The 24,485-nt window shown below is 43.3% G+C and overlaps 1 protein-coding gene and 1 long non-coding RNA gene across 6 annotated transcripts in view; one reads left to right on the top strand and one right to left on the bottom strand.

Annotated features, from left to right (window-relative positions):
- LOC309333616 overlaps positions 1 to 15,563 on the top strand; it is a 39,841-nt gene extending 24,278 nt beyond the window's left edge. Inside the window, exons 2-4 of one of the 5 annotated variants that reach the window (XR_014152591.1) lie at positions 1,714 to 1,764; positions 7,514 to 7,607; positions 14,825 to 15,563. This is a non-coding gene — a long non-coding RNA (uncharacterized lncRNA). Of the gene's footprint in view, positions 1 to 1,713; positions 1,765 to 7,513; positions 7,608 to 10,349; positions 10,733 to 13,793; positions 14,179 to 14,824 lie in introns of those variants that run through there. The other 4 variants (XR_014152593.1, XR_014152594.1, XR_014152592.1 and 1 more) reach the window with 4 other exon arrangements.
- On the bottom strand, positions 14,365 to 23,317 carry LOC309333585 (uncharacterized protein). Its single transcript, XM_081847310.1, has 6 exons — positions 23,162 to 23,317; positions 20,531 to 20,658; positions 19,229 to 19,296; positions 17,869 to 17,961; positions 15,755 to 15,856; positions 14,365 to 14,576 (listed from the first exon to the last, which is right to left on the bottom strand). The coding sequence occupies exons 1-6, from the start codon at positions 23,255 to 23,257 to the stop codon at positions 14,557 to 14,559; spliced, it is 507 nt and encodes a 168-aa protein (XP_081703436.1). The 5' UTR covers positions 23,258 to 23,317; the 3' UTR covers positions 14,365 to 14,556.
- Between the last annotated feature and the right edge of the window lie 1,168 nt (positions 23,318 to 24,485).

Below are 24,485 nucleotides of genomic sequence, written 5' to 3'. Positions count from 1 at the left end.
AGGTCAATAGGAAACACCCTGGGGAAACATTAACAGGCCAAAAATGCCCACTACATGTAGACACCTATTTGGACACAACCCATTGGCCTGGTTTTGGGGAGGGGAGTTCAGAAAAGACTGGCCCAAGGTATTTTGCTGCATGAGAGAAGGGGAAACAAGTAGGGCATGGTGGCTCTGGGAGTTGGCAACGGACCCGGAAAGGACCCTCTGCAGGAGCCCAATGATGCTGACCATCAATTGGAGGATGCAGGAGACAGACAAGGAGAGGAAGGGAGGAATGATCCTTGAATGTTCTGAAATGACATTACATATACATGCAGATGGGTTACTGTGGGAAATGAAAAATTGCATTTGATAAAAGGCCATAGCTCAGAGGCCAAAGCATCGGCTCTGCATGCAGAAAGACCCTGCTGTCATTCACTATGGACAATACAGGGCTAGGCAGACCAAGAGTCTGACTCCCTTTGTTCCTATGAAATACAACATGGTATCCCCTCCCATTCTATGTGCAAAATCGAACCAGACTGGCACTAGAATCTTATTTCAACACTGGCAAAATGTGATAATGATATCCCACATCACAACTGAGCGCAGCAGGCTAGTGGTAGCTTAGGGGACTCAGGAAGAATGGTTAGGGGCTGCTGCCACTTCTAGCATCTATTGCCTGAGGTAGGTGCCTCATCTTGCCTAAGAGTAGGACCAGACCTGCTTTCAGAAGTAAGTGACTGGTACAGGCTCAGCCCAAACGTCCTGCAAAGAGCAGGCGCACCAAAGCACTGTGTGATGTCCTACATAAGAGACTCGTTGCTCCCAGTTTTATTGGGAACTAGTTGAGATTTAGGTGGTATCATGATGCCTGAGGTATTCTTGTTAACATGCAAAAGAAAAGAAAAAAGAGGTTATCTCACAGAAATCAGAAAGTAAAAATGATGCACTTGAGGTAACAAAGGAAGAAAATGCATTCTGTACAAAAGTGACACATAATGACCATTTTACATTAAAAACAGACCAATCCAGGAGTTCTTGTTCACAGTAGGCAACATGTTTCCCACAGTAAAAACATAGCAGCTCATTGGAAGCTAGTCATATCACCTGATTCAAAATCTCTCTTCATCATCAGCCCAATTGTCAGCAATCCATATTTCATATGGTAGGTGCTTCTACAAGTATTTATCATATATTTATTACATTTACATCTCGCCATTTATCCAGGAAGCTCAAGGTGGCATGCATGGTACTTCCTCCCCCACATCTTACCCTCACAACAATCCTGTCAGGTAGGTTAGGCTGAGAGAGAGCTCCACGTTAGCTGGTGAGTTTTATGGCTGAGTGGGGATTTGAACCATGGTCTCCTATGTCCTAGTTCAACACCCTAAGTACCCCTACACTGGTTCTCATTCAGTGTGGTAGCCATCCTGTAGCTTCCCAGTGCTGGCAAAATTAAACCACTCCTCAGAATTTATTCATTTTTTTAAAAACTACGACATTTTTCAGAAGATTGACTGTCATCAACAGGCAACCTTTGGAAATGATTTTCGTTCACTCAGAGATTCAGTTCAGTGGTTGGATGGCTTTTTAGAGCTCACAGATTCCTCAAGGAACAAAGCGTTCCAGCTGATATGTTTGGTCTTTTGGGTGTCCATCTGTCATATTCTCTCTCTCTCTGAATATAATCAGCCTTTCCTAATGAGTTTTTGTTGCCATTGCTGACAGACCTGTATGGTGATTCAGGAGCAGGAATACTTCAGCACCAACTTACAGCCAGTAAGTTGCTTGAAAGATAAGTACCATTCTTCTTTTCTTAATTCAGCTGCAAACCCACAGTTTCTACCCACAATGATAGATTTGTGAGTTCCAGAAGCCTTCAGTTGTGTTTACCTAGACATAGAAGTAGAAACAGGGTAGCCACCTGACCTAATGTATGGAGGACAGTCCTTTATTTCCACAAAGTGGTTTAAAGGTTGGGGAAAGGCCACTGTAAGCCACACCAGGAGACATTGTGAGACTCACCAGGAGGTGATCTGACCATGACACAGGGACTGCTTCTCCCTGCCTGCTTAAGAAAATGAAATCCAGAGTGTGCTAAGCTACATATACTGCTCTGATGAAATATTGGGATATTCCCAAGATTGTCCTGAGCTACTCCAAACAATATGGCATTGGTGTGAATGTTGACATCTCCCAAGACGAACAGTCATCCTTAGTAAATTATTTTATTGAGTTTTGGAAAACATAAAATGAACATAGAACAATGTAGACAAAGTACATTAAAGCAATGTCTATAACCTCACTTGAGGTGGTACTACAAAAGTTCATATCGCAGAATATCAGAGGAAGTATGCAGTGAGTCAGAATTTAAGAGAATTTAGAGTGTGTGTCCAATATAATGGGAGCCAGTGTGGTGTAGTGGTTAAGAGCAGTGGACTCATAATCTGGTGAACCGGGTTCGCGTCCCTGCTCCTCCACATGCAGCTGCTGGGTGACCTTGGGCTAGTCACACTTCTCTTAAGAAGTCTCTCAGCCTCACTCACCTCACAAGGTGTTTGTTGTGGGGGAGGAAGGGAAAGGAGATTGTTAGCTGCTTTGAGACTCCTTAGGGTATTGATAAAGCAGGATATCAAATCCAAACTCTTCTTCTTCTTATAAGCAGAAGTTCTTTGGCAGAATTTTGGCTATTTAGATATACCCTCCACAGTCTAACCTGACACATTGAAGGTTTTAGTAAATGTCCATCCTTATTTTATTTAATTATTTCATTTCATAAAATTTATATACTGCTTGATTTTAAACAAATAAACTCAAAGCAGTTTACAGAAAGTGATTCTTATCCTTGTTATAAGAAATAAAAGGCCAGAATATTGCATTAAATTTCTCTTTTTTAAGTTATTCCTCAAACCACATGATTCTGGTAAGCTAATCTTTCTGACAATGCCATATTTTGTCCAGACAGCCTCTTATAGAAAGTCCAGCCAAATTCCAGTGACTGGCTATCTCCAATTGTGCTGCTGCCAGCAGAAGAACCACCAGATCAGGTTGGCATAGCTGAGGGTCATCAGGAGATCAGATAATTAAAAGCTCTAGTGCTGTATCTGTTAGGATAATACTGCCTGTGATATCTGTTTTTTTTTGTGTGTGTGTGTGTGCAAATACTGCCACCCAGAAGTAAGACTAACAGTCTTGATGTCTTTAGCACCATGCCTGAGATCACCTCCATCACTTGTACAAGAAGGCTGTTGAGCCTGAGGAGCACTAACTGATCCCATGGCAATAAATAGGCATCTGAAAGTATCCCCAAAGACTGCACTGTCACAGTTGTAACCTTATTGGGTTCTACAAAAAAGAAACCCAGGCATCGCTCATTTATCTGGCAGAGTGCTGACGAGATTGCAAAATATTGCAACCAGATACATATGCTCACACTGTTTGTTGCAAATTGTTTTTTATGCTTTGTTAATGTATTTCCCCACCTTCTGAGCAGGGCTCAGGCACTGCACTCTGTGCCTTCAAATACAGCAGTCAGCATAGCTGCAATTCACTGAGGTATCTGTGCAGGTACCTGTCTTTGGCCTCTCTTGCTCTTCTCTTTCAATGGTTTTGTTTTACAATCTCACACAAAAGCAGAGCCTCAAATGTTTGTTTGGGAGGCTTCTTTTGCTGCTGAGAATCTTACTCTCAAGTGAGAATCACAAGGCTGTGAAGCACTTACATCTTCAGAGCTGTAAAATACGTCAGGTCAAGTACTGTGTTGTAAACAAGAAGAGTCGTCATTTGGCAGAGCTGAGGCTGGGAGAGACACAACACAGCTGATTATCTTTGCCCAGCTTGCAACCTCAGTCTCTCCTTGTGCCGATGACCACCACCCCCAGATGCCCCCAAAGAGAGCTGGCGCATATTCCTCACGTCACCAAGGAAGATTCTTAACAGCATAAGCTAAACCTGGCATACACAGGGGTAAGGAACCTGTGTTCCTCAATGCATTGTTGGACTCCAGCTCTTATAAGCCCTTACCAGCAGGGCCAATGGGAGTCCAACAAAATCTGGAGGGATACTGGTCTCTGATTCCTGGTATAGACAGTAGCCATAGATCTGTCAGCTGTACTGGTCCCCTGTTGTTTTCCGGAATCAATTTAAGGTGCTTGCTTTGATGTCTGAAGCCCCAAACATCTTAGGACCAGAGTGGTTAAATAATCACAGTCCCTCCAAGTGTCCCTATTTTCCAGGCACAGTCCCAGATTTACAGAAGCCATCCCAGTTTCTGATTTGATCTCGAATGTCCCAGTTTTCCTTAGGACACCCCTATTTTGATTGGAGAAATGTTGGAGTGTATGGAGTTATATGACCCCTGAGCCAAGGAGATAAGTAACTATACTACACAACCTTTAGAAGACATCTGAAGGCAGCCCTGTATAGGAAAGTTTTTTAATGTTCAATGTTTTTATATATGCTGGAAGCCTCCCAGAATGGCTGGGGCAACCCAGTTAGATGAATGGTGTATATGATGATGATGATGATGATGATGATGATAGAACAGGACATCCCTATTTTCATCAAATAAATGTTGGAGGGTACATAATCAATCCCACTTCCAAGGGAACTCCGGGAATTGCAGCTCTGTTAGGGGAACAGGCCCCCACTAAGAACTCTCAGCGCCCTTAGCAACTTGGGTACAGGAAACCTTAAGGACTGCCTGGTTCCTAATATCCCTGCCTGATCACTGAGATCTTCTGGAAAGTCACTCTTAGCAATTCCTCATGCCTTGGAAACTCAGCTAAAGGAGCTGTATGTTGTGCATTGTGGACCCAGTTTTGTGGAACTCCCTCCCAGATGAGATGAGACATGCCCCCTTCCTGTTAAACCTCTGGTGTTTGATGAAAACTTGTCTATTTTGGCATGTGTTTTAGGTAATCTTTTCTTACTGCATTCCTTTTCTAACATCATTGTATGCTGCTTAGAAACTACAGAATATAAATGTTTGATATAAGTAAGTAAGTAAGTAAGTAAACACACACCAATGAGATCTGTGGGCATTTTGCATTTTTGAAACTCAGCCTTTCAGCATATGGCAGTGTCACTGGAGTGTCACACGGACGTTAAAGCAGGGCAAATTAATTAATAGGAATTTATGGGGTGCTCTTTCTTCCCCAGTTTGTATATTCTTTCATCTCCTGGTTGTTATTATTAGATGTAAATGAATCCCACAAGCCTCAGCAAAGAACAACCAGAATCTTCAGGTTTGGACTAGTTTCAGACCAACTGGGTTTCCTGTGACCTCCAGTATGACCCATATATCAACCCAGACTTGATGGAAAACTAAGCCAGAAGCATTTCAGACACAGACTGCCCTTTGACTATCCAATTGTCCAGGAGTCATGGGTTGAGACAACTCTGAATGAAGCTTACAGTAATCTTCCCTGTCCCGCAGTTGAGTCATTTCTGGCTAATACCATATGATTTAATTCTGAATATGCCTTTATATCCAAACCCCATAAAAAACCTGACATTAAAACACAGACTAGTGTGTGCCAGAGTATTGTATGTGGAGGACTTAGATCTATACTTCTATATTTGTTTATTCTATGTATGATACTTTTCCTTTAAAAGCTCTGAAAGAATTTTATCCTGTTCTACCAGATTTCATTAAGTACTAGCAGCCTCATACCCAGTATTGCTCAGGAATTCTATGAAAAAGAAAAATCAATGAAGTTGTGAAAACAGTGGTTAAAATCAGTATACCTTTGAAAGGTTCAGTCCACCATTTTGATTCAAAATGGCATCCAACTGTCTTCTGAAAATAATAAAAGTCTCAGGAGCCATCTTGAAAAAGTTGGTTATGACATCTCAATATATGTCTAAGTGCATAACAGGCAGAGAACTTTCCAAAATACCTAACAGGTATTTATTACTTTCCCTCTTACTTCCAAAGAGCTGGATCATCCTCACAACAACACTGTGAGGTAGTCTGCCTCTTAGCTGCCAGCTGTTCAAAAAACACCTTGTAGGCCCTTTGTAGGTGGTGGTAGAAGAAATGACTCACATCTCATAAACTGAATCAACAGGTGTGGATTCTACTATCACCTTTGTGATGAGAGCATCATTCTCCCTCACTGCATTCTCAACCTTTACTACACCTCTGGATCTCATGTTACCATTATCTACCTGACATTTCTGTTTAGGCCACCCTCTGACTTGTATCCTAGGTAGCACAAATGAGAGACAGTGTGATGCCGTGGTCAGATACCACTAGGACCAGGACCTGGGTGACCAGGGTCGCAAATCCCCACTCAGTCACGAAGCCAATAGGTGACATTGGGCCAGTTATTGCCCCTCAGCCTCACTTACCTCACAGGCTGGTTGTGGGAATTAAATGTGGAGGGGGGGCGGATGGACTACTGAGCTCCTTTGAGAAAAAGGTGGGATATAAATTCAGTGAATAAACAAAATATAAAGTGGGAGTTCAAACAATCATCTAGTTGGTCGCTGTGAGGACAGAATGCTGGATGAGGTGGCCTGACCTAGCAAGCCTCATGTTATTTTCTGGATCTTGAATAGTTGGAAAGGCAGGTCTTTCCATTCTCTTCCTCATCCTGCATCCAGGGCCAGCCTGCCCATAAGGCAAGCTAAAGCAATTGCATCAGTTTGGCAGGTTGGAGAAAGAAAGGAGAGGCAGCAGATCAGGGCCTATGAGGACTTCCGCCACTTCCTGCACCATCACCCCTGACTCCTCTGCCCTCCCAGTGCCGAATCCTCCTCCACTGCCACCTTCTCCCCCTCCCCACTGCTGCTGCTGACTCCCTCCCCCCCTCCACACGGCCTCTTTTTGGTCCCCTTTTTCTTATAATTGGGGAGGCAGAGGAGTCCGTGGGACAGGGGATGAGTCAGTGGCAGCAGATGGCAGAGAAGGAGTTTTAAATATGCAATGGCTTTAACTATCTTCATATATGTAAATGTTTTATTTTTTCCTATATTGTTATACTACACCTCAAGAGCAATTTAGGACTGGTGACGTTGCTATCATCTCCTTGATCAAAAGGCTCAGGCAGCTCTTGAGATGTATAATGAAATCAAGAAAGCACCCAAAAGAAGAAGCATTCTTGTACAGTGGTACCTCGGGTTACAGATGCTTCAGGTTACAGATTCCACTAACCCAGAAATAGTACCTCGGGTTAAGAACTTTGCTTCAGGATGAGAACAAAAATCATGTGGCAGCGGCACGGCGGCAGCAGGAGGCCCCATTAGCTAAAGTGGTATCTCAGGTTAAGAACAGTTTCTGGTTAAGAATGGACTTCCAGAACGAATTAAGTTCTTAACCTGAGGTACCACTGTAATAACTTTAGAGTTCAATAACTTTAGAAAAGGGTCTCTTGTAAGGAAATTACTGCAGTCACTGCCATGGTTGCAATGGGTGACTTCAACTACCCTCACATACACTGGTTACATATGTGTTCCAGCAGTGCTGTTTTTCTAGAAAAAGAGGTGCTGGAGCTCACCAGAAACTTCTCCCTTGTTCCCTTAGAATGGCAATGGCACTCACCTGAGAGGTATCGGAGCTGAGCTCCAGTGAGCACTCTCTGGGAAAAAAAGCCCTGTGTTCCAGTCATGGCAAAGAGGTAAGATGCCTAGGTCTTCAGGTAGGACAGAAACAGGCTTCTCCCTGAAACCCTGGAGAACTGCTGGAGGGTATAGAGAGTTTAGCTAGGGATAGCCAGCATGCCCAATGATCAGGGATGATGAGAGCTGCAGTCCAACATCATGTGGAGGTCGCCACATTCCCTACCCATGACTTAGGCAGGAGTGAACTAGAGGGGCCAGTAGTCTTGTTCAGTATAACACAGCTTCCTTTCTTTCTATCTGGCTCAGTAGTGAGATTTAGACAGAGCCAAGATGTGCTATTTCTGAAGACAAATGAGAAAGGTTTGATGGTGCTCCTGTAAAAGTGGGCATGTTCTTTGCATTTCATAAAAGGGAAACAGAATAATGCAGAGACTGGTGTCTTCCAATGGCATCTGTTAGCATTCAGTACCTTTGAAAAGCAGGTACCAGTTTTTCTGGAATCCTCATAAATTAAATCAGCCACAGAACCCGGATAGGGTTGCATATTCCCTCAGTACTAATTCTGAGCAACCTTCATGTATCTCCAGCCACATCTGCTTCTCATGTGATTTCCAGCATAATTGCAAGGCAATTAAAAAAAAAAAAAAGCCCTGTGGGCTTCTCTTTGCCTCTTCTTTGTAGCATGACCAGCACTAAATTTAGCCACATGATACATTCCTAGCAAAACAAAGCCCCTTCATTGCACTGGAACAGGCAGAAATACCAAGGTCTGCAGCTCCTGATGCAAATGTAATGGGAATGCTGAGCACCCTTGCATGTAGAGCAGTGTGGTCCAATTGCCAGGACAAGGGCCACATGCAGCCCTTGAGGCCTTTTTTGGTGGCCCTCTGCAACATTTGATGCCCTGCTCCCAGCTCTCACACTGCCTTCCCGAAGCCAGATAAGTGAGGTGCTGGGCTTTGGGAAGGAGGAAGGAGGGTTCTGAGAGGGGCCTTGAGACCTCTTGCCTCCTTCCAAAAGACTCTATTCCACAGTACAATGTTCTGAGAGGTGATATGATAGCCGGCTTCAAATATTTGAAGGGCTGTCACATGGATGATGGAACAAGTCCGCTCACCTTTTCTAGGAAATGGAGCCAACACTTTAACTGTCCAAGCTGCAGGAACAGCTTTCTTTTCAAAATGTTTATTTTCCATCAATCCATGCTCAGGTTTCTTGGTTAAAAAGGCTTTGGAAGGATGGCATAGACTTAACCTCCCAGCTCCTGACAAGCACAACCTATAACTTTTGACATTCTAAAGCAGATTTGGAAAAAGCTGCCGGCTATTTGCTGGTCCCGCTTGTAGTATAGGCTAAGGTTACCAGACATCCCCGTTTCCCGGGGACAGTCCCTGGATTTACAAATCAGTTCCCTGACAAAATCCATCTATATAGTAGGAAGTTGAAAAGTGTCCCCGGATTCATTGAAAAAAATCTGGTAACCTTAGCATAGGCTCTTCAGGGCAGCATATTCTGTAGCATTCATTGGAGCACTAAGAGTGGGGGAATGTGTCTATGAGCAAAACATACTGGGCCAAGCGAGACAGAGCGGTCTGGAGCTATGTGATATTGCTTTTACCCAGGGGTCAGCAAACTTTGTCATCAGGGGGCCGGTCCACAGTCCCTCAGACCTTGTGGGGGGCCGGACTATATTCTGAAAAATATAAATACCCTGCAAGCCAGTCCCACAGATGCCTCCGGACTTGGAGGAAGAATGCACTCTGCACGCGCTTAGGAGTGTGTCTCGGCAGCACCCGTTCACCAGCGTTGTTGATGAGCAACAGCAGCTCCATTGGCCCGTAACCACGGAGCTCCCAGATGGTGTGCACCATGCGCTGCTGCCTGTCGTCCGAGGCCAGGTCAGCAGGCAGGCCACGCACGTGGAGCACTGGGCAGGCAGTGTGCAGCTCGCCCTCCAGCTGCTCCAGCGCAGCCACCAAGCGCGCCACCAGCAGCAGCGCTGAGCCAGGAGCCAGGCACACCAAGCTCTGGCTGAAGCCCCACGACACACCCGTCACAATGCCCATGGCACAGCCCAGACCCACCGCCTGCCAACCAGCCTCTCCATCCATGGCTGCACCGGTTTTACCTCAGCTCACGGGCGACAAGGCTTTGGATTGGCTGCAGGAACTTCCTGCAGCCAATCTGAAGCTGCGGCAATGTCACTGCCCACCCAGATGCTGTGCCAGTGATGCGGAAGTCAGTCCCTGCACAGCGAGGCATTTACAGCGCACGGGGACTGACAAAGCAAGTGGCAGCGTCCGCAGGCTGGATTTATGAGCCTGGGGGGCTGCATCCGGCCCCCCAGCCATAGTTTGCCGACCTCTGCTCTTACCCCATCCTCCTTGTCCATTAACATCCAGGCATCCAAAACAGACCAGCTAGCCAAGGGTGCTGCCATCTGCCTCCCTACATTTGGGAGTGCTGGCCCATGCCCTGTTAAGGACGATAGGTGATTTCTGCAGCTGTGCCCCCGATGTTCAAGGCCCCCTTTTCATTCATGAAGATGGATCCCCCCCGGTCAGGCATCAATTCTCTAGTCTAGGGTCTTGCGTAAGGCAGTTGCCAAGTGCGGCCTGCAAGCGCAACAGTTTGCCACGCATTCATTCAGAATTGGGGCAGCCACTATTGCCTGGAGCTTGGGTGCCTCTGCTGAGGACATAAAGACCATGGGCAGATGGCAGTTGGAGGCCTACAAGAGGTATATACGTGGTCAGAAACAATAACTTACACACTACTCCATCCTAATTTCATTCCAGGGTCATCTAGCAAGAACATTTGGATATGTGGGCACAGTATTGTGCATTGGGCACAGATGCACTCCATCACCACTGGCTTGGGAGCTGCACTCAGCCTCCCAATGGGATTCATTGGCTGGGCCGCCACGGCATGAAATGGCAAGAGTTTATGCGCTTGATCATGGCGAGAATCGAGTCACAAGGGCTCCTGTACACCTTCATCATCCATTTGGGAGGAAACGATTTGGGCCAACGCAAGGGAATTGACTTAACGTGGGCTATAATCAAAGACTTGCAGATGCTGCACAACTTGTACTCCACCATATGCCTTGGCTGATCCAATATGCTTGAGTGGCATCAATGGCACAACACTGACCCAGTGGGAATCAACTGTGCAATTAAAGGTAAAGGGACCTCTGACCATTAGGTCCAGTCGTGGCCGACTCTGGGGTTGCGGCGCTCATCTCGCTTTATTGGCCAAGGGAGCTGGCGTACAGCTTCTGGGTCATGTGGCCAGCATGACTAAGCCACTTCTGGCAAACCAGAGCAGCGCACAGAAACGCCGTTTACCTTCCCGCTGGAGTGGTACCTATTTATCTACTTGCACTTTGACGTACTTTTGAACTGCCAGGTTGGCAGGAGCAGGGACCGAGCAACGGGAGCTCACCCCGTAGCGGGGATTCGAACCACCGACCTTCTGATCAGCAAGTCCTAGGCTCTGTGGTTTAACCCACAGCGCCACCCGCATCCCTAACTGTGCAATTAGGTGCCACATATTGCAGTGGGGTGGCTGGGTGATTCAGCACCCCAATATTAAATTCTTGGAAGAGACTCTGTTTAGGCCTGATGGCATGCACCTTTCCTCCACAGGAAACGATATTAGGTTAGCAGACATTGTAGCAGTTATCAGGCTTGGATGCAGATGTAAGTGGTTTGGCAGTAAGCATTTTCCTCAATTGGCGGTTGGGCATCGGGGCAATCCTTTATCTTGGATGGAGGGGTGGTTGTAGTCTCCGCCTGCCCCTCCAAACGCTGGGGTATCCTGCTAAAGGGATCCAGGGGGGAGTGGTCATGTCTGTGTGCCCAGGCAGGGCCAGGGCCAATGGTGCTCCCCCAGACAGCGGTCCCTGCAGGGGTCGCCCAACGCGTCACTTCCGATGGGCAGGCTGGAAGTATTTTAATTGATTTGTTTATTTGCTAATAAATAAAATGAAAAGAAATAATCTGATTATTTATTAAGAAGGGAAAGTAACAGATAATCCGAAAGAAATTAGGAAACAAATTATAAAATATTTTACAGATTTATACCGAGCAGGACTAGAAAAGAAAGCAGAAATTGAAAGATATTTAAGACAAAGTGCCAAAAATTCCAAATGAAAAATTAACAATATTAAATGCACCTATTAATATTACAGAGATCTCAGATGCCATTAAACAAGCAAGAATGGGTAAAGCACCAGGACCAGAAGGATTAACAACGAAATATTATTTAAAGAATTGCAAAATTATCTAATTCAACCACTACAAAATATTATTAATCAAATTATAAATGCAGGACAAATACCAAAAACTTGGAAAGCGGCCTTTAATTCCAAAGCAAGGAACAGACTTGGAGGAGGTTAAAATTACAGACCAATTTCATTATTAAAAAATAAGGATTATAAATTATTTGCAAATATACTAGCTAACAGAATGAAAGGCACCTTGCTAGAAATAATTCATCAAGATCAATAAGGATTTCTTCCAGGAAGACAGATGAAAGATAACCTAAGGAATGTAATAGATATAATTGAATATTTAGAGGTAAGGAATGAAAAACAGGCGGCCATGATGTTCTTTCCCCAGCATTGACTGTATGGGAATCTGGGAGCTGGAGCATCAGTAGAACAAACAACCTTTCAGAGCAACCAAATTAGTTCTCTTTCTCTTCTTGTCTCTTTAAAAAAAATAAATCAAAAAATCACAACACTCAGCTCTCTGTTTTTATTTTTATCTCATTAATGATCACAGAGGCTCCTTCTTCAGCTTAGTTATTGAGTAGATGAGGGCTTCCCCCATTAACAGAAGCTCTGTTATACAGCAAAATGCACAAAATAAGAATTGTTTCACATGCTGCTTTTTGTTCATTCCCAGTGTTTCACTCTTTGAGATTGCTCAGCAATATGCTTCCTGATTCTTCTTCAGACGCCAGAGCTGCCAAAATCAATATATAAAACAGCCAGTATAGCAACAGTAACATGTAAGGCTCAGTGAGTGGACATTTTACAGCATTGTTCCCCAGAGACTTCATTAGGCTCCTTTGCCACTAAAAAAGACAGGCGCTACTGACTGCCCAGCTGCCAGTGAAAATAGATGCTCCACCCAGTATTGACCAAAATGTCTTGTACTATGTGGTGCTGGTTGCTAGGTAACATGCACCAAGGTGTGGGACTCTCCCCCACGATCACCATTAGAGAACAATAGATGGTGGAACAGCAGTTCTCCATCCAAACAATATGTATGGAAATGCATATATAAGCAGATGGTGTGCATCGAACGTATATGAGAATGGCATTATATTAGAAAAAACAGCTTGCAGAAATGGAGATGGTGCCATTGATGTGGAACTTCAGGTGCAGGGCTCCATTGAAACTCTCCCCAGGCAGTGCCACATCCCCAACCAGACTTGTTAATGGTCCTAATTCCCACTCTTTTCAAGTGCTTTTGCATGGCTGGAATGTATTATCTAATGGTGATATTGTCTCTTAATTGCCTGGATGAAGAAGTAGTGTGTGTCTGTGTGTGTGTGTGTGAACCTTAAACCTCTGCTTGGCTGGATTGCAGCTTAATTCAACATTTTTGGTGGTCTGAAGAGCCAGACTCAAAACACAATGGTAAAGGTGATAACAAGATGAGGGGAAGTGGCACATCACTGCAATGGCAGTCTGTCTGTCTCAATAGGAGATCAACTTTTAGGGAAGGTGCTCTAGCCTTTTGATCTTTTTAGGTATCTTGGATAGAGATTCCAGACTTTTGCATGGCTGGAATGTAGCCTAGGAAGCGACTTATGCTGAATTAGACCACTAGGTCCATGAAGCTTGGAACTTTCTTCATGGATTCACAGTGGATCTCTAGAATTTAAGGCAGGGGGCATTCCCAGCCCTACCAGGAGATACCCAGTGACTGCACTGTCAATTTGCATTTCTTAGTACAGAAAGTATTGATCTGATGTCTCTTCTATTCTGATTAGTTTCAAGAAGGTTATAGAAGGTTTCTTCTCTTTGTGAAAGAAAGTTTTCTTTCTATGTGAAGGAAACAGGAATAAGGTTTTTGTTTGGGTTATTTCTGCTGGGGAGCTGAGCTACAGTTGGCTTAAACTGGTTCTGTTATCTTTGTCAAGATTTTGCTGATTATAATAGTAAGACCAGGAGGAGCCTGAGTCTCACTCACTTTCTCTCTCTCTCCCTCTCTTTTGTTTTCTTCCAGTGTTCTGTTTTCTGTACGCTGTAGTGTTGTTAAGTTTTAGTCTTGTTATAAGTTTTTGTAAGTTTTATTTTAAGTACTGCAACTGTATTTTTTATGGACTGTGCCAATCCTGAATGTACTGGATTAGTGACCATTATGTTCATTTGCCTTCAGTAGCAAGTAAAAGCTCTGCTGGATGAAGTACAATTGCCACTGGTCTATTTTTGGGAACTCTGCCATGTGTTTGAGTTTTTTCCTCCCCAGAAGAAGCTGGGGTGACACCCAGGTCCTTCTGCATGGAAGGCAAGAGCTATGGCCCTTCAATGCTCTGGCCACTTTTGCCTCTGGTCACACCCACTTTTGTGTGACTGCAGAGAAACCACAAAGAACTGAGAATTCCTTTAAGATTATTATTTTTTAAAAAATATATTATTCAAGCTGTAATGGCAACTTGTTTTTTCTCTCCTTTTTTGCATTTTACATATCGTGCATTTTTGCAATTGTGATTGTGTTAACTATCTTGCAGTGTCACGAAATACGGCATATAAATTTGCCAATTAAAAATAAATAGATTAAAATAAAATTGAACACATTTCTGTCTTTGATGGTTTTAATTGGTTTTGATGGGTTTTCAATACAATTAAATGACTGATAGTGGCATTGATACACCATTTTGTTACATCTCTAGGGCTGTGATCCAGTTGATTTTCTTTCCAAATGGGATGGTTTTACAAATTTGAGCCATGTTTGCAGTCACACACAACCCCAGGTTCCAGGATTTAACTCATGCATCCGGGCATGGAGCTGTGGAAGAAAAAAGATAATGTCTCATAGGAAGATGTGGAATTGGGACCAGGGAGCAGAAACCTGGTAACTAGCTAATAGGGACACTCTAGCTGTATGGACACCTCAGCGCTAATATACATGCTGATTCCTTCATACTCTTTCCTTGTAGGGAAGGTGCTGTAGCCATTTGATCATTTTAGGTGCTCTTTCTATACAAGGAAAGTTGGCTTAAAAGAACCAGCAACCCTTTCCTCATGAATTGACAGGCAGGGTTGGCACCACTGCTGAAGCCCACACAGGAGTAGGAGGCCCATTGTAAGACCTTGTCGGTTCTGCTGCTGGCTTTTCACCTGCACTCTGCAAGTGGGTGAGTAGCAAAAGGAGCAAGGAGAAGAAAGACAACCTCCATTGCACACCTCCGCCACGCTCATTCTAGGAGGTAGTGCTGATTGGATCCAGAGCGAGAGGCAAGCAAATGAGCAGCAGGACCAATGGCGCAGAAGTGGTAGGCCCATTTAGGAAGGGGAGCACATGGAGAGCGAGTTGCTCAAGCCTCCCTTCCCCAGAAAACACCCTAGAGCCAACACAGCTTACACTGCTGAGAGAAACTAACGTAACAAACACTACAGCCTGGGACCAGGATATATTGAGAGATGCACTTCCCGTATGAAGCTGTTTGTGCTTGATCAGATCAGTGGCCTCACCTCTGCTTTCTGATCTACCTCAGTCAGATGCCTGATTGAGGTAAAGGAGGCGGGTCTTTTATATTCAAGTAGCCTGACTGTGGAATGCCCTGCTGGACAGATCTTCCTGGATCCATCACCAGTTGCTTCTGTCAGGGCTATTTGGATTCACCTGTTCCATTAGACCTACTACTCTTGATCAGGTGATGGCTGATGCAATTGAAGATTTTTAAAATACAGTATATATTTTTATCTGCCTTTCTTTTATTTGGCTGTTTGGCTGTTTTTACATATGTTGTTTAATGCAATGTTCCTTAGCTTAATCTAACTTGTGTTCCATTTTTAGAAAGAGAAGGAAGGAAGGAAGGAAGGAAGGAAGAGAGAGAGAGAGAGAGAGAGAGAGAGAGAAAGAAAGAAAGAAAGAAAGAAAGAAAGAAAGAAAGAAAGAGAAACTTCACCATTATTTACCCCAAATTGAGAAATAATAAGTCATAAGATGACAACTACTCTTACCAGATCTGTGTAGATAGATAATCTTGTCCGCTGGCAAATCCAGGGATTTGGCGACAGCCTTGTATATGTCTATTATGTCAGCTGATGGTTCTGGTTCCCTAGCTTCAGACCCCAAAAAGATGACACATTAAGAATTAGGATGAGGAAAGAGAGGGGGAAGGAACAGACATATTTTGGGTTGGGAGCACATAGTTAAAGAGGTATAAGATAAAGCCTTATTTGCTGCTATCATGATTGAGTGAAAGATTAATAAATATTTAACAAACTTAGTGAGAATCTAGTGAGCTTCATAACATGCAACTTTCTGAACAAAGCTCACAGAAAGCCATTTAGGTTATTTATCCTGCAATGTTAATCTGTTATAACCTTGGTTTGAGTACACAAAACCTGAAACCAATCATTCATTGTTGTGAGTAGTATTATTATGACCTACCATAAATGAATGGGTACTGGAAACATTCCTAGGGTAAAAGAGTATGCCTTTATGCAGAAAACATGTCTGACAAAATGTAATGATATCTACCATAATCCCAGTTTCAGGGACCTGTTTTTATAAGTAGTCTTTCATGTTTTAATTCTATTAATGCTTAATTGTTTTTAATGATGGCTTTTTCTATGTTTTTTCTTATTTTTAATTTGTAAGCCACCTTGAGTCTCTGTCAGGGAAAAATGTGAGGGTATAATTAATTAATTAAAGCATGGGATTCGCCACCAAAAGGATAGTAAAGGGACCCTTGACCATTAGGTCCAGTTGCAGATGACTCTGGGGTTGCAGCGCTCATCTCGCTTTATTGGCCAAGGGCGCCGGCATACAGCTTCCGGGTCATGTGGCCAGCATAACTAAGCCACTTCTGGTGAACCAGAGCAGCACACAGAAATGCTGTTTACCTTCCCGCTGCAGCTGTACCTATTTATCTACTTGCACTTCGTGCTTTCAAACTGCTAGGTTGGCAGGATCTGGGACCGAATAATGGGAGCTCATCCCGTCACATGGATTCGAACCACCAACCTTCTGATCAGCAAGCCCTAGGCTCTGTGGTTTAACCCACAGCACCACCCACGTCCACCAAAAGGATGGACAGCCTTAAAAGGGGAACAGGCCAATAGAAAGTACCATTTAACCTACCATAACAATGCAGACACAATGTATAATAGCGCATAAATCTGTTCTAAAATATCTAGCTGTGCTGGCTGAATATATCTTTCAAATGCTAACTGTACCACAGCACTAAAATATAAAGGGTTGCTCACAACCTTGAAATCCAGGAGATGCAGATAATGTGCAGCAGACATATTTCTGAAAACAGGTCAGATGCATTTTAATTCATAAAATCTTCAATGGCATATAGTTTATGAATGGCTTCTGCTTGTGCATGAAGCCAATTCATATAATGTATTATGCTGCTGAATATTCAGAATTTGAGAAAAGTGATCTAAAGTTCTTTTATAATGCAGCAGTGTCCAAGCCTCTACAATTCACATTGATTCAAGATGATGCTCAGTCCATCTTAAGTCCTGGATCTGCTCAAAAACTTTGCCTATGTTCTCCATGTCATTTTTCTCCAGAGGTCATAGAATCACAGAACTGTCAGGTTGGAAGGGACCCTGGGGATCATCTAGTCCTACCCCCTGCAATGCAGGAATAAGCAGCTGTCCCATACAGGGATCAAACCTACAACCTTGGCATTATCATCACCACACTCTAGCCAACTGAACTATGGAGAATGTTTTGTAACAATGAAGGCTAATGAGCAGTACTAGCTGAAGCACTGGATTAACGCCACGACTTCAAGCAAGTTCCATTTTCATACAGTTCATTCAAATGAATGTTACAAAACCAAATGCTGCCATTTTTCTTTTTAAAGAAGAACTTGGGAGAAGATGATTTGAGTGGAAATGAAGAAAGAGAGATATTTTCCTCTCCCCAACAACTTCATTTCCAGTTCAGATTGCATTTCAGTGAGTGGAACATTTCTGGTGGGTCTAAAGAAAAATAACCACTGTATTTTTATATTTTTAGTTGGCAGGTATACCTGACACATCCAATAGCACACACTCCTTGCAAACACACACACCAGTGCACTTCCCCTCCCCCCATCCACAATGGCACATACTATAAAGATGAAGGGCCTTCATTATTGTTGTGTCAGCGAGAACCATGTGATAACGGCTGTAATCTGCTTTCACGAAATATAAGGTGATCTGCCCTAGATGTGAAAAAGAACCACAAAAAATATCCTTTAAGGGTGCGTATATTGCTATTCCCTGTATAGTTGCTAGATCAGATAGGTATGTGGCCTTTTGACTAAATAGAAACCTTATGAGTTAAATCTAATCCCCAATTAATGCAAACCCTTTGGCACAATTAAAGCTTATGAGGGAGTCTTAAAGCTCGAAAACTGAAATATAAAAAGAACTTACTCAGTTCAATTCCCAACAAGTTATTTTATATGCTCATTTTAACCATATGAACACCTATTTATTTATTTATTTATTCATAAAAATTGTGTATTACAATTTTATAAAGCAGATAGCAAAAACAGTTTACAACATTTTTCTAATATGTAGTTAGACTCACTGAACACACTGCACTCAAGTATATGCATGTTTACACCAAATAAGTCCTATGCCCAAGTGAAAAACAAGTAAGGACATTTGTATGTTGCCCAGCTAACTCTTCCAAAACAAAGGAGAAAAGTACCAGAAGCGGGGGGGGGGGGGGGTTTACAGGAACCCTCTAAACAATGAAAATTGTACAAGACGTTATTTAAAAGTAGGCAAAACAAGACTGCATGCAAGATGAATAATATACATGAATCACTGGGATCTCCTTGGCTACGTTGTTTCATGCTTCAGAAGAACAAAATGGCATAGCCTCATTTGATTTTTCAAAACTGTGTTGAACTATGTTCATTTTAAATAGTGTAATACAATAAATAACCTTACCCATTTGAATGTCAAGAGGCAGCCATTTAAAGCATGGGCCTCAAGAAGGGCATTCAAGATGTCTAGCTGCGCTGGATGCCTCTCCTACCTTATATCCTTTGGAGTAGGACGGTCCCATGAAGAACTGATTCTACTACCACCCCCACCACCCCCTGTATATGGGCAAAGACTTCATCATGCCATGTTTGGTTTGGTTTTACTTTTTAAACGTTTTATCACTTTTTGCAGCATCCTCAAAATGTTACTGGAATCAAAATGCTGACAAGCCATATCCCCTCCCCTCACTGAATCCGTATCTATCACTTCTCAGAGGAATCCAAAGTTTAAAAAGTCTCTTGCCAACAACCTATCTGTGATTATCTCAAGGACCAAGTTGCAATATTAAGCCCCCATTAGGAAGCCCTAACTGGTGGGGAGGGAGGTAGAGAGAGCAGAGGTGGTTTGAGAACAGATTGGTTTCCCATGGAGGTGGGTAAAATATTATAAATTCCCTCCAGCCTAAGGGAGGAATGAGCTACTTGAAGTTACCTTTTGTATATATTCCAGGCTCCTCACCCGGAATCAATCGATTCACCACCTCTTTGCATTCATTATCTCTGGCAGGGGGAAAAAATATATAAGATCAGAAAAGTGTCTGCAGCAGGAAACATCCTCCCACCCCATCCATGCCTGAACCAACTGAAATTCTGGCCTAGGGAAGTCTTGTGAGTCTATGTAGGGAAATCCTTGCCAATCCAATGCCCTCCCAATGTTCTAGACTAAACTTCACCAGCCCCAGCCGGTATGGCTGCATGATACAGAAACTAATAGGAACATGACTGGACTGGTTGGGGTTGATAGGGACTGTAATCCAAAACATCTAGAGCAGCCTTTCTCAACCTTGGGTCCCCAGGTGTTTTTGGCCTACAACTCCCATCCTCCCTGACCACTGGTCCTGTGAGCTAGGGATCATGGGAGTTGTAGGCCAAAAACATCTGGGGACCCAAGGTTGAGAACCACTGATCTAGAGGGCACCAGGTGTTTCTGGACTATGAAGCTCTGAAATGGATCCATAGCAAATGGAATGCTCTTGAGTGTTCTTGCTACTTTGGGGCTAAGTTCTTGGGGGTTGGGTGTCTGGTAGAGCGTGAGAGTCCAGAGCACTTACATTTCAAGTGATGAGTCAATAAGTCCAATCCAATGTGGGAAATTGCTGGGCAGGGCCCTGGAGAACTTTTCTTTGGCATGTTTGCCCAGAGTTCTCTCAGAATCAGGCATTACCCCAGCAGCATGCTGATGCCTTCTGAGGCCTTATTATGACAGGCTGGTCTGATAGCTCTTGAGAAGGTGTGGAGCCAACAGACAGTGTACTGTACATTATCTCAAGGCCTGTTGCCCTATTCTGCATCTGCTTGCTCTTACAGGAAGGAGGTGAGAAGGACAGCCTAGAAAGCGTATATTTCTGAGCCTGACAAGTCCAGCAACATCACATCCTCTGACCTGGAGGGTCATGGGGGGGGGGGAGTCTCCAGGTATTGATTCCTTGCCCAACATGATGGGCAACACAGGTAGTTGTCTGGGGAATAGAGTTCTGGAAACTGTGATCGCTAATGGGGAACCCCACACAGAAAACATTTTGCCATCAAAATGTTAAGAGAAGGATTCAGGGGTGGGAGGAAGGTGCATGAACATATCTTCTTTCAACATGCATAATATTCTGTCCCTACAAACTTGCAGAATTGCAGCTGTCAAGACTCTAGAATTTTAGTGATTACCCCACTTCGAAAAGTGTATTCATGAATCTTGAAGCACAAAGAAAGGTAGTGATCAAAGTAATCCAAGAGAACTTACTGATAAGCCTCTGCTACATAAACCATCTCTCCATTGTTTTCAGGTTCCACTGTAATAAGATGTCTGTTGTAATGCGTTAGTTCACCTTTATCTAGCACCACTGCAACGAGAGTCCATCTTCCAGCCAACTAGAAAAAGAAGTTGGTATAGTGGGTTTTTTTCCAGAAATGCATGCAGGGAAATGATCATCTTTCCACTCGCATCACTCCAGGCAGCAATGCCCACTCTGTTTCTCCCCCCCCCCCTTTCCTTAAGGCACCTCGACTAGTGTAAGATACCTTAGCTTGGAAGAATCAGAGGATACAAACAGAACTCTCTCACATAGCTTATGACCTTCTTGGATCCTCTGTGCAAAGGGAAAATGGCGTCACTGATGTGGGGGCGGCCTGTTTTAGGATTTATGTATTTTTCAGCCATGGCAATAAAGGGAATTTTTACAGCTCTCCAACCAGAGGTAGGTAAGGGCCATGTTATGTGCTGCATGTCACTAATCCACTAATATCTCTCTCTCTCTCTCTCTCTCTCTCTCTCTCTCTCTCTCTCTCTCTCGTGTGTCCAGCACACATACACACATACACACACAGCACCACAATTTCAGTGTCCCTCCCTCTTTCTATCACACAGTTTACATTTACTGGAAATGTGGTCTTTTTCTCTTCCCAGAAAAAATATGTGAAAAGTGTAAAACTGTGTTTCTACCCTTCTGTATCACAGCACTTTTACCCTTCACATCATAGATAGGTTTTGCTTTGTTTCAGTTGTGTGTTATTTGAAAAGCAATAAAGATTACTGTGCAATGATGTGGAGGAAGATGCCATGTAGAAGCATCTCCTTCTGACATCATGGTGTGGTTGCGTAGCAGAGAGAAGAGAAGAGAAGAGAAGAGAAGAGAAGAGAAGAGAAGAGAAGAGAAGAGAAATGAGATCTGAGTCTGAGATCACAAATCAGCCACAAGAGGCACATGAATGTAGCAAGTGCTACAGAATTACTCTTAAGTAAGGAAGTAGTTTTTGCTTTGTATTGTGGAGACTGGAGACAGTGTTTGGTGGGATGGGGCTTCATTATGAACATTATGAAATAGTCACAGACGTTTTAAGGAAAAATAAAGGGCAGTGCTTAGCAGCAGCAATGCAGAAATTAATTTGTTTATTTAAAATCTGTAACAATTTCACAATTAAGAGATCTTTGGCACAACAAAAAACTCTCTTGGGGAGACAGATCTGGCCCGCAGGCTGCAAGACCCCTGACATAAAGACAGTAAGAGCTGGAAGTAAAATTCACACAAGTTCAAATCTATACTCAAAATCCAAACCTGGGAGTTTGTGATTTACAGTGACCAAGTAAATAAGAGACCATATCCCAGAATGTCCCATATCCCATATGTCAAAGATCTCCAGATGGTGCTATTTAATGCTCCCTTGTGCTAAAGGATTGTTGGAATATTTACCTGATCCAATCAGAAATGTGCAAAGGAAAAGTGCCAAAATTCTGACATGCTTTTTCCATACAAAAGGTGGCAAACACATACCATCACCCCTTGAAGTGTTTAAAGCTAAACCCCGAACAGTTATTATATGGGGCTCAGATTTGGACAGGCCCTCACCTTGGATCTACAGAAGCTGTTCAATCTAAGATCCTAAGGCAACTCTTTTCTGTTCCATTCTTTGTTCCAAATGCTTCATTGCACTTAGAATTACAGATTTGGTGTAGGACATTTATTTATTGGCTTTGCCTAAATTTAAACCCCACTGGTCTACTACACTTTGTATCACAAGATTGTCATGAGAGCGCTGGGACTAAAATTGTCAACCAAAAGCTTTACTTTTCTGGTTTATCACCAGAACAGTTATTAACACTGGGCTTCAGTAAAGCAAATAATTTAATATAATATCGAGCGACTGAATAATTTGGCCACAATAAGGACATTTTATCCATGGTATGATTATTTTCCACCTTGACATTTTGGTACCCTATTCTGCAAAATTTAACAATTCCAAAATACAGACACGCTTTCACTTTTGCAAGATTGAATATACTGTCTTCGACTGTACTTGAGGGTCGATTTCAAAAAATTCCACTGGAAAAATGGTTATGTCCAGGTGGAGATGGCAGTATTGAGTCAGTGGCTCATGTACTTGCACTCTATTTAAAATGATTTGAGGAGTGAGGTCATTATTCCTCTATTATTGTCTATGCCTGGTCACTTAACCATTGCAACTGTGTCCTTTCTTTTAGATGATCAAGATGACAGCAAAAACTGCAAGGTTTTTAGCGGGGACAATTAGAATAAGATCTATTATTTGATTATTGATGTAAACCTCCAAAATGTATTTTTTATAGTTTTTACCTCTTTCTTCAGTACATTTTATTTTATTGCTATGACTAGTGGCTGATGCAATAAAGATTCTTCTGATTCTGATTCTACCTGATCATTCCCCTACTTTCAGGCAAGCAGCCAAAGGCAGGTGGGCATCGTGCCCCAAAATTCAAGGCCCCCAAATGACAGTGCCAAATTATTGGCTCACTGTTGACTTGATGCCTTGAACTGTTGCAGTAAAAGGAGAAATTGAACACTTATCTTGTTGCCACAGTCCTGCAAAACTGCCATTTGTAAGGCACAAGAGCTGTTACCTTTTGAACATCAAGGTCTAGCTGAATGTCGATGCTGTCTGAAGCTTGAAGCAAGTATAAGGAAGTGAACACCAAACTTAACAGCACACCTGTCATCCTTGTAATGGGCTCGCCTTTGCACCAGATTTCTTTCTTCCTTTCTTCCTTTCTTTCATGATGGCTCTTTATAACCTTCAAAGTCTATCTAAGCATATTCACCTATCCACCTCTTTGAAGCTAATTATTCACAGGGAAACAAGATAACCAGGTTATTCAATGGTTTCATCAGTACCCATATTCAGAAAGCTCTAGCACACCATGCACATCACAGCTTGTCCCACTGGAAATCTGAAGAGTCAGTCTATGACTGGAGCCCACTCCATGAATGGAGGGAATATTGCCAACTTTCAGTGTGTGGGGGTAAAAATGCTCAGAACTCTGAAGTGGAGTGGGATTACTTTTAACGATGAGGTGGCCAAGGATTCTCAGCACACCCTCTTTTTAACAGAAGAAAGCATTGGTACAAATGCAAGTGGTGCCTAGCTTGCCATCAGCAACATGGAACTATTATGATTTGTTTTATATCTTTATTTTGCCATTTACATGCTTATTTATAATAGGGTTAGATGTAGGGGATGAGTGGTGTCAGCTTAAGTGCAGGGCTGGCGGGCCCATGAGCCTTGCTGAGGCAGTCACCTCAGGCAGCAAGCTGGGGACAGTTGAGAGGGCTGGCGGGTCTGAGGAACCTCAATAGCTGCCTGCCCACTGAGACTCTTCCCTCCTCTTCTGCCCCAGGGAGCACACTGCTCACACCACCTTCTCCCTTTGCTGAGTCCAAACTCCCCTTTGTGGTCAGCAGAGTGACTGTCTCCACCACCTACTGAGCTGGGGAAACCCAGATGAATATCCTTGTATTGTTTTATTTGGTTATAGCTACACAGGACATGTGGGGTGAGATAATACTTCTGTTGTACTACACCAAGACACAGTATTAAGCATGTGTTTGTGTCAATCTCCGCATACACTCTACACCTGCCTCTCAGAAACTGGTTCCAACTAAGACCATCACATTCCTCTGCTGCCCAGCTTTTTTCTGCTTTTTTCCTTTTAGCCCTTGATGCTTCCAGGACATTCTTAGGAGCTTCGTCTCTCTCTATGGAGGGCAGGGTTATCCTTAAAAAAGTTATGCTGAGGGCACATTTAAATCCTGTAAATGCTTCACTTTTGTTTTGGAGGGAATGTTTGAATCCCTTCATGTGATGTGTCATAGCAATGAATGGGGCTTCACACATGCACAATTCACACACCAGAGATACACCACAATGTCTCTGTGGAGAACAGGTCG

Source organism: Podarcis erhardii, assembly GCF_964252035.2.
Source record: "Podarcis erhardii genome assembly, chromosome: Z".
Taxonomy (NCBI): domain Eukaryota; kingdom Metazoa; phylum Chordata; class Lepidosauria; order Squamata; family Lacertidae; genus Podarcis; species Podarcis erhardii.
Note: the sequence above shows the minus strand (reverse complement) of the source record. Positions and strands in the feature narration are given on the sequence as shown.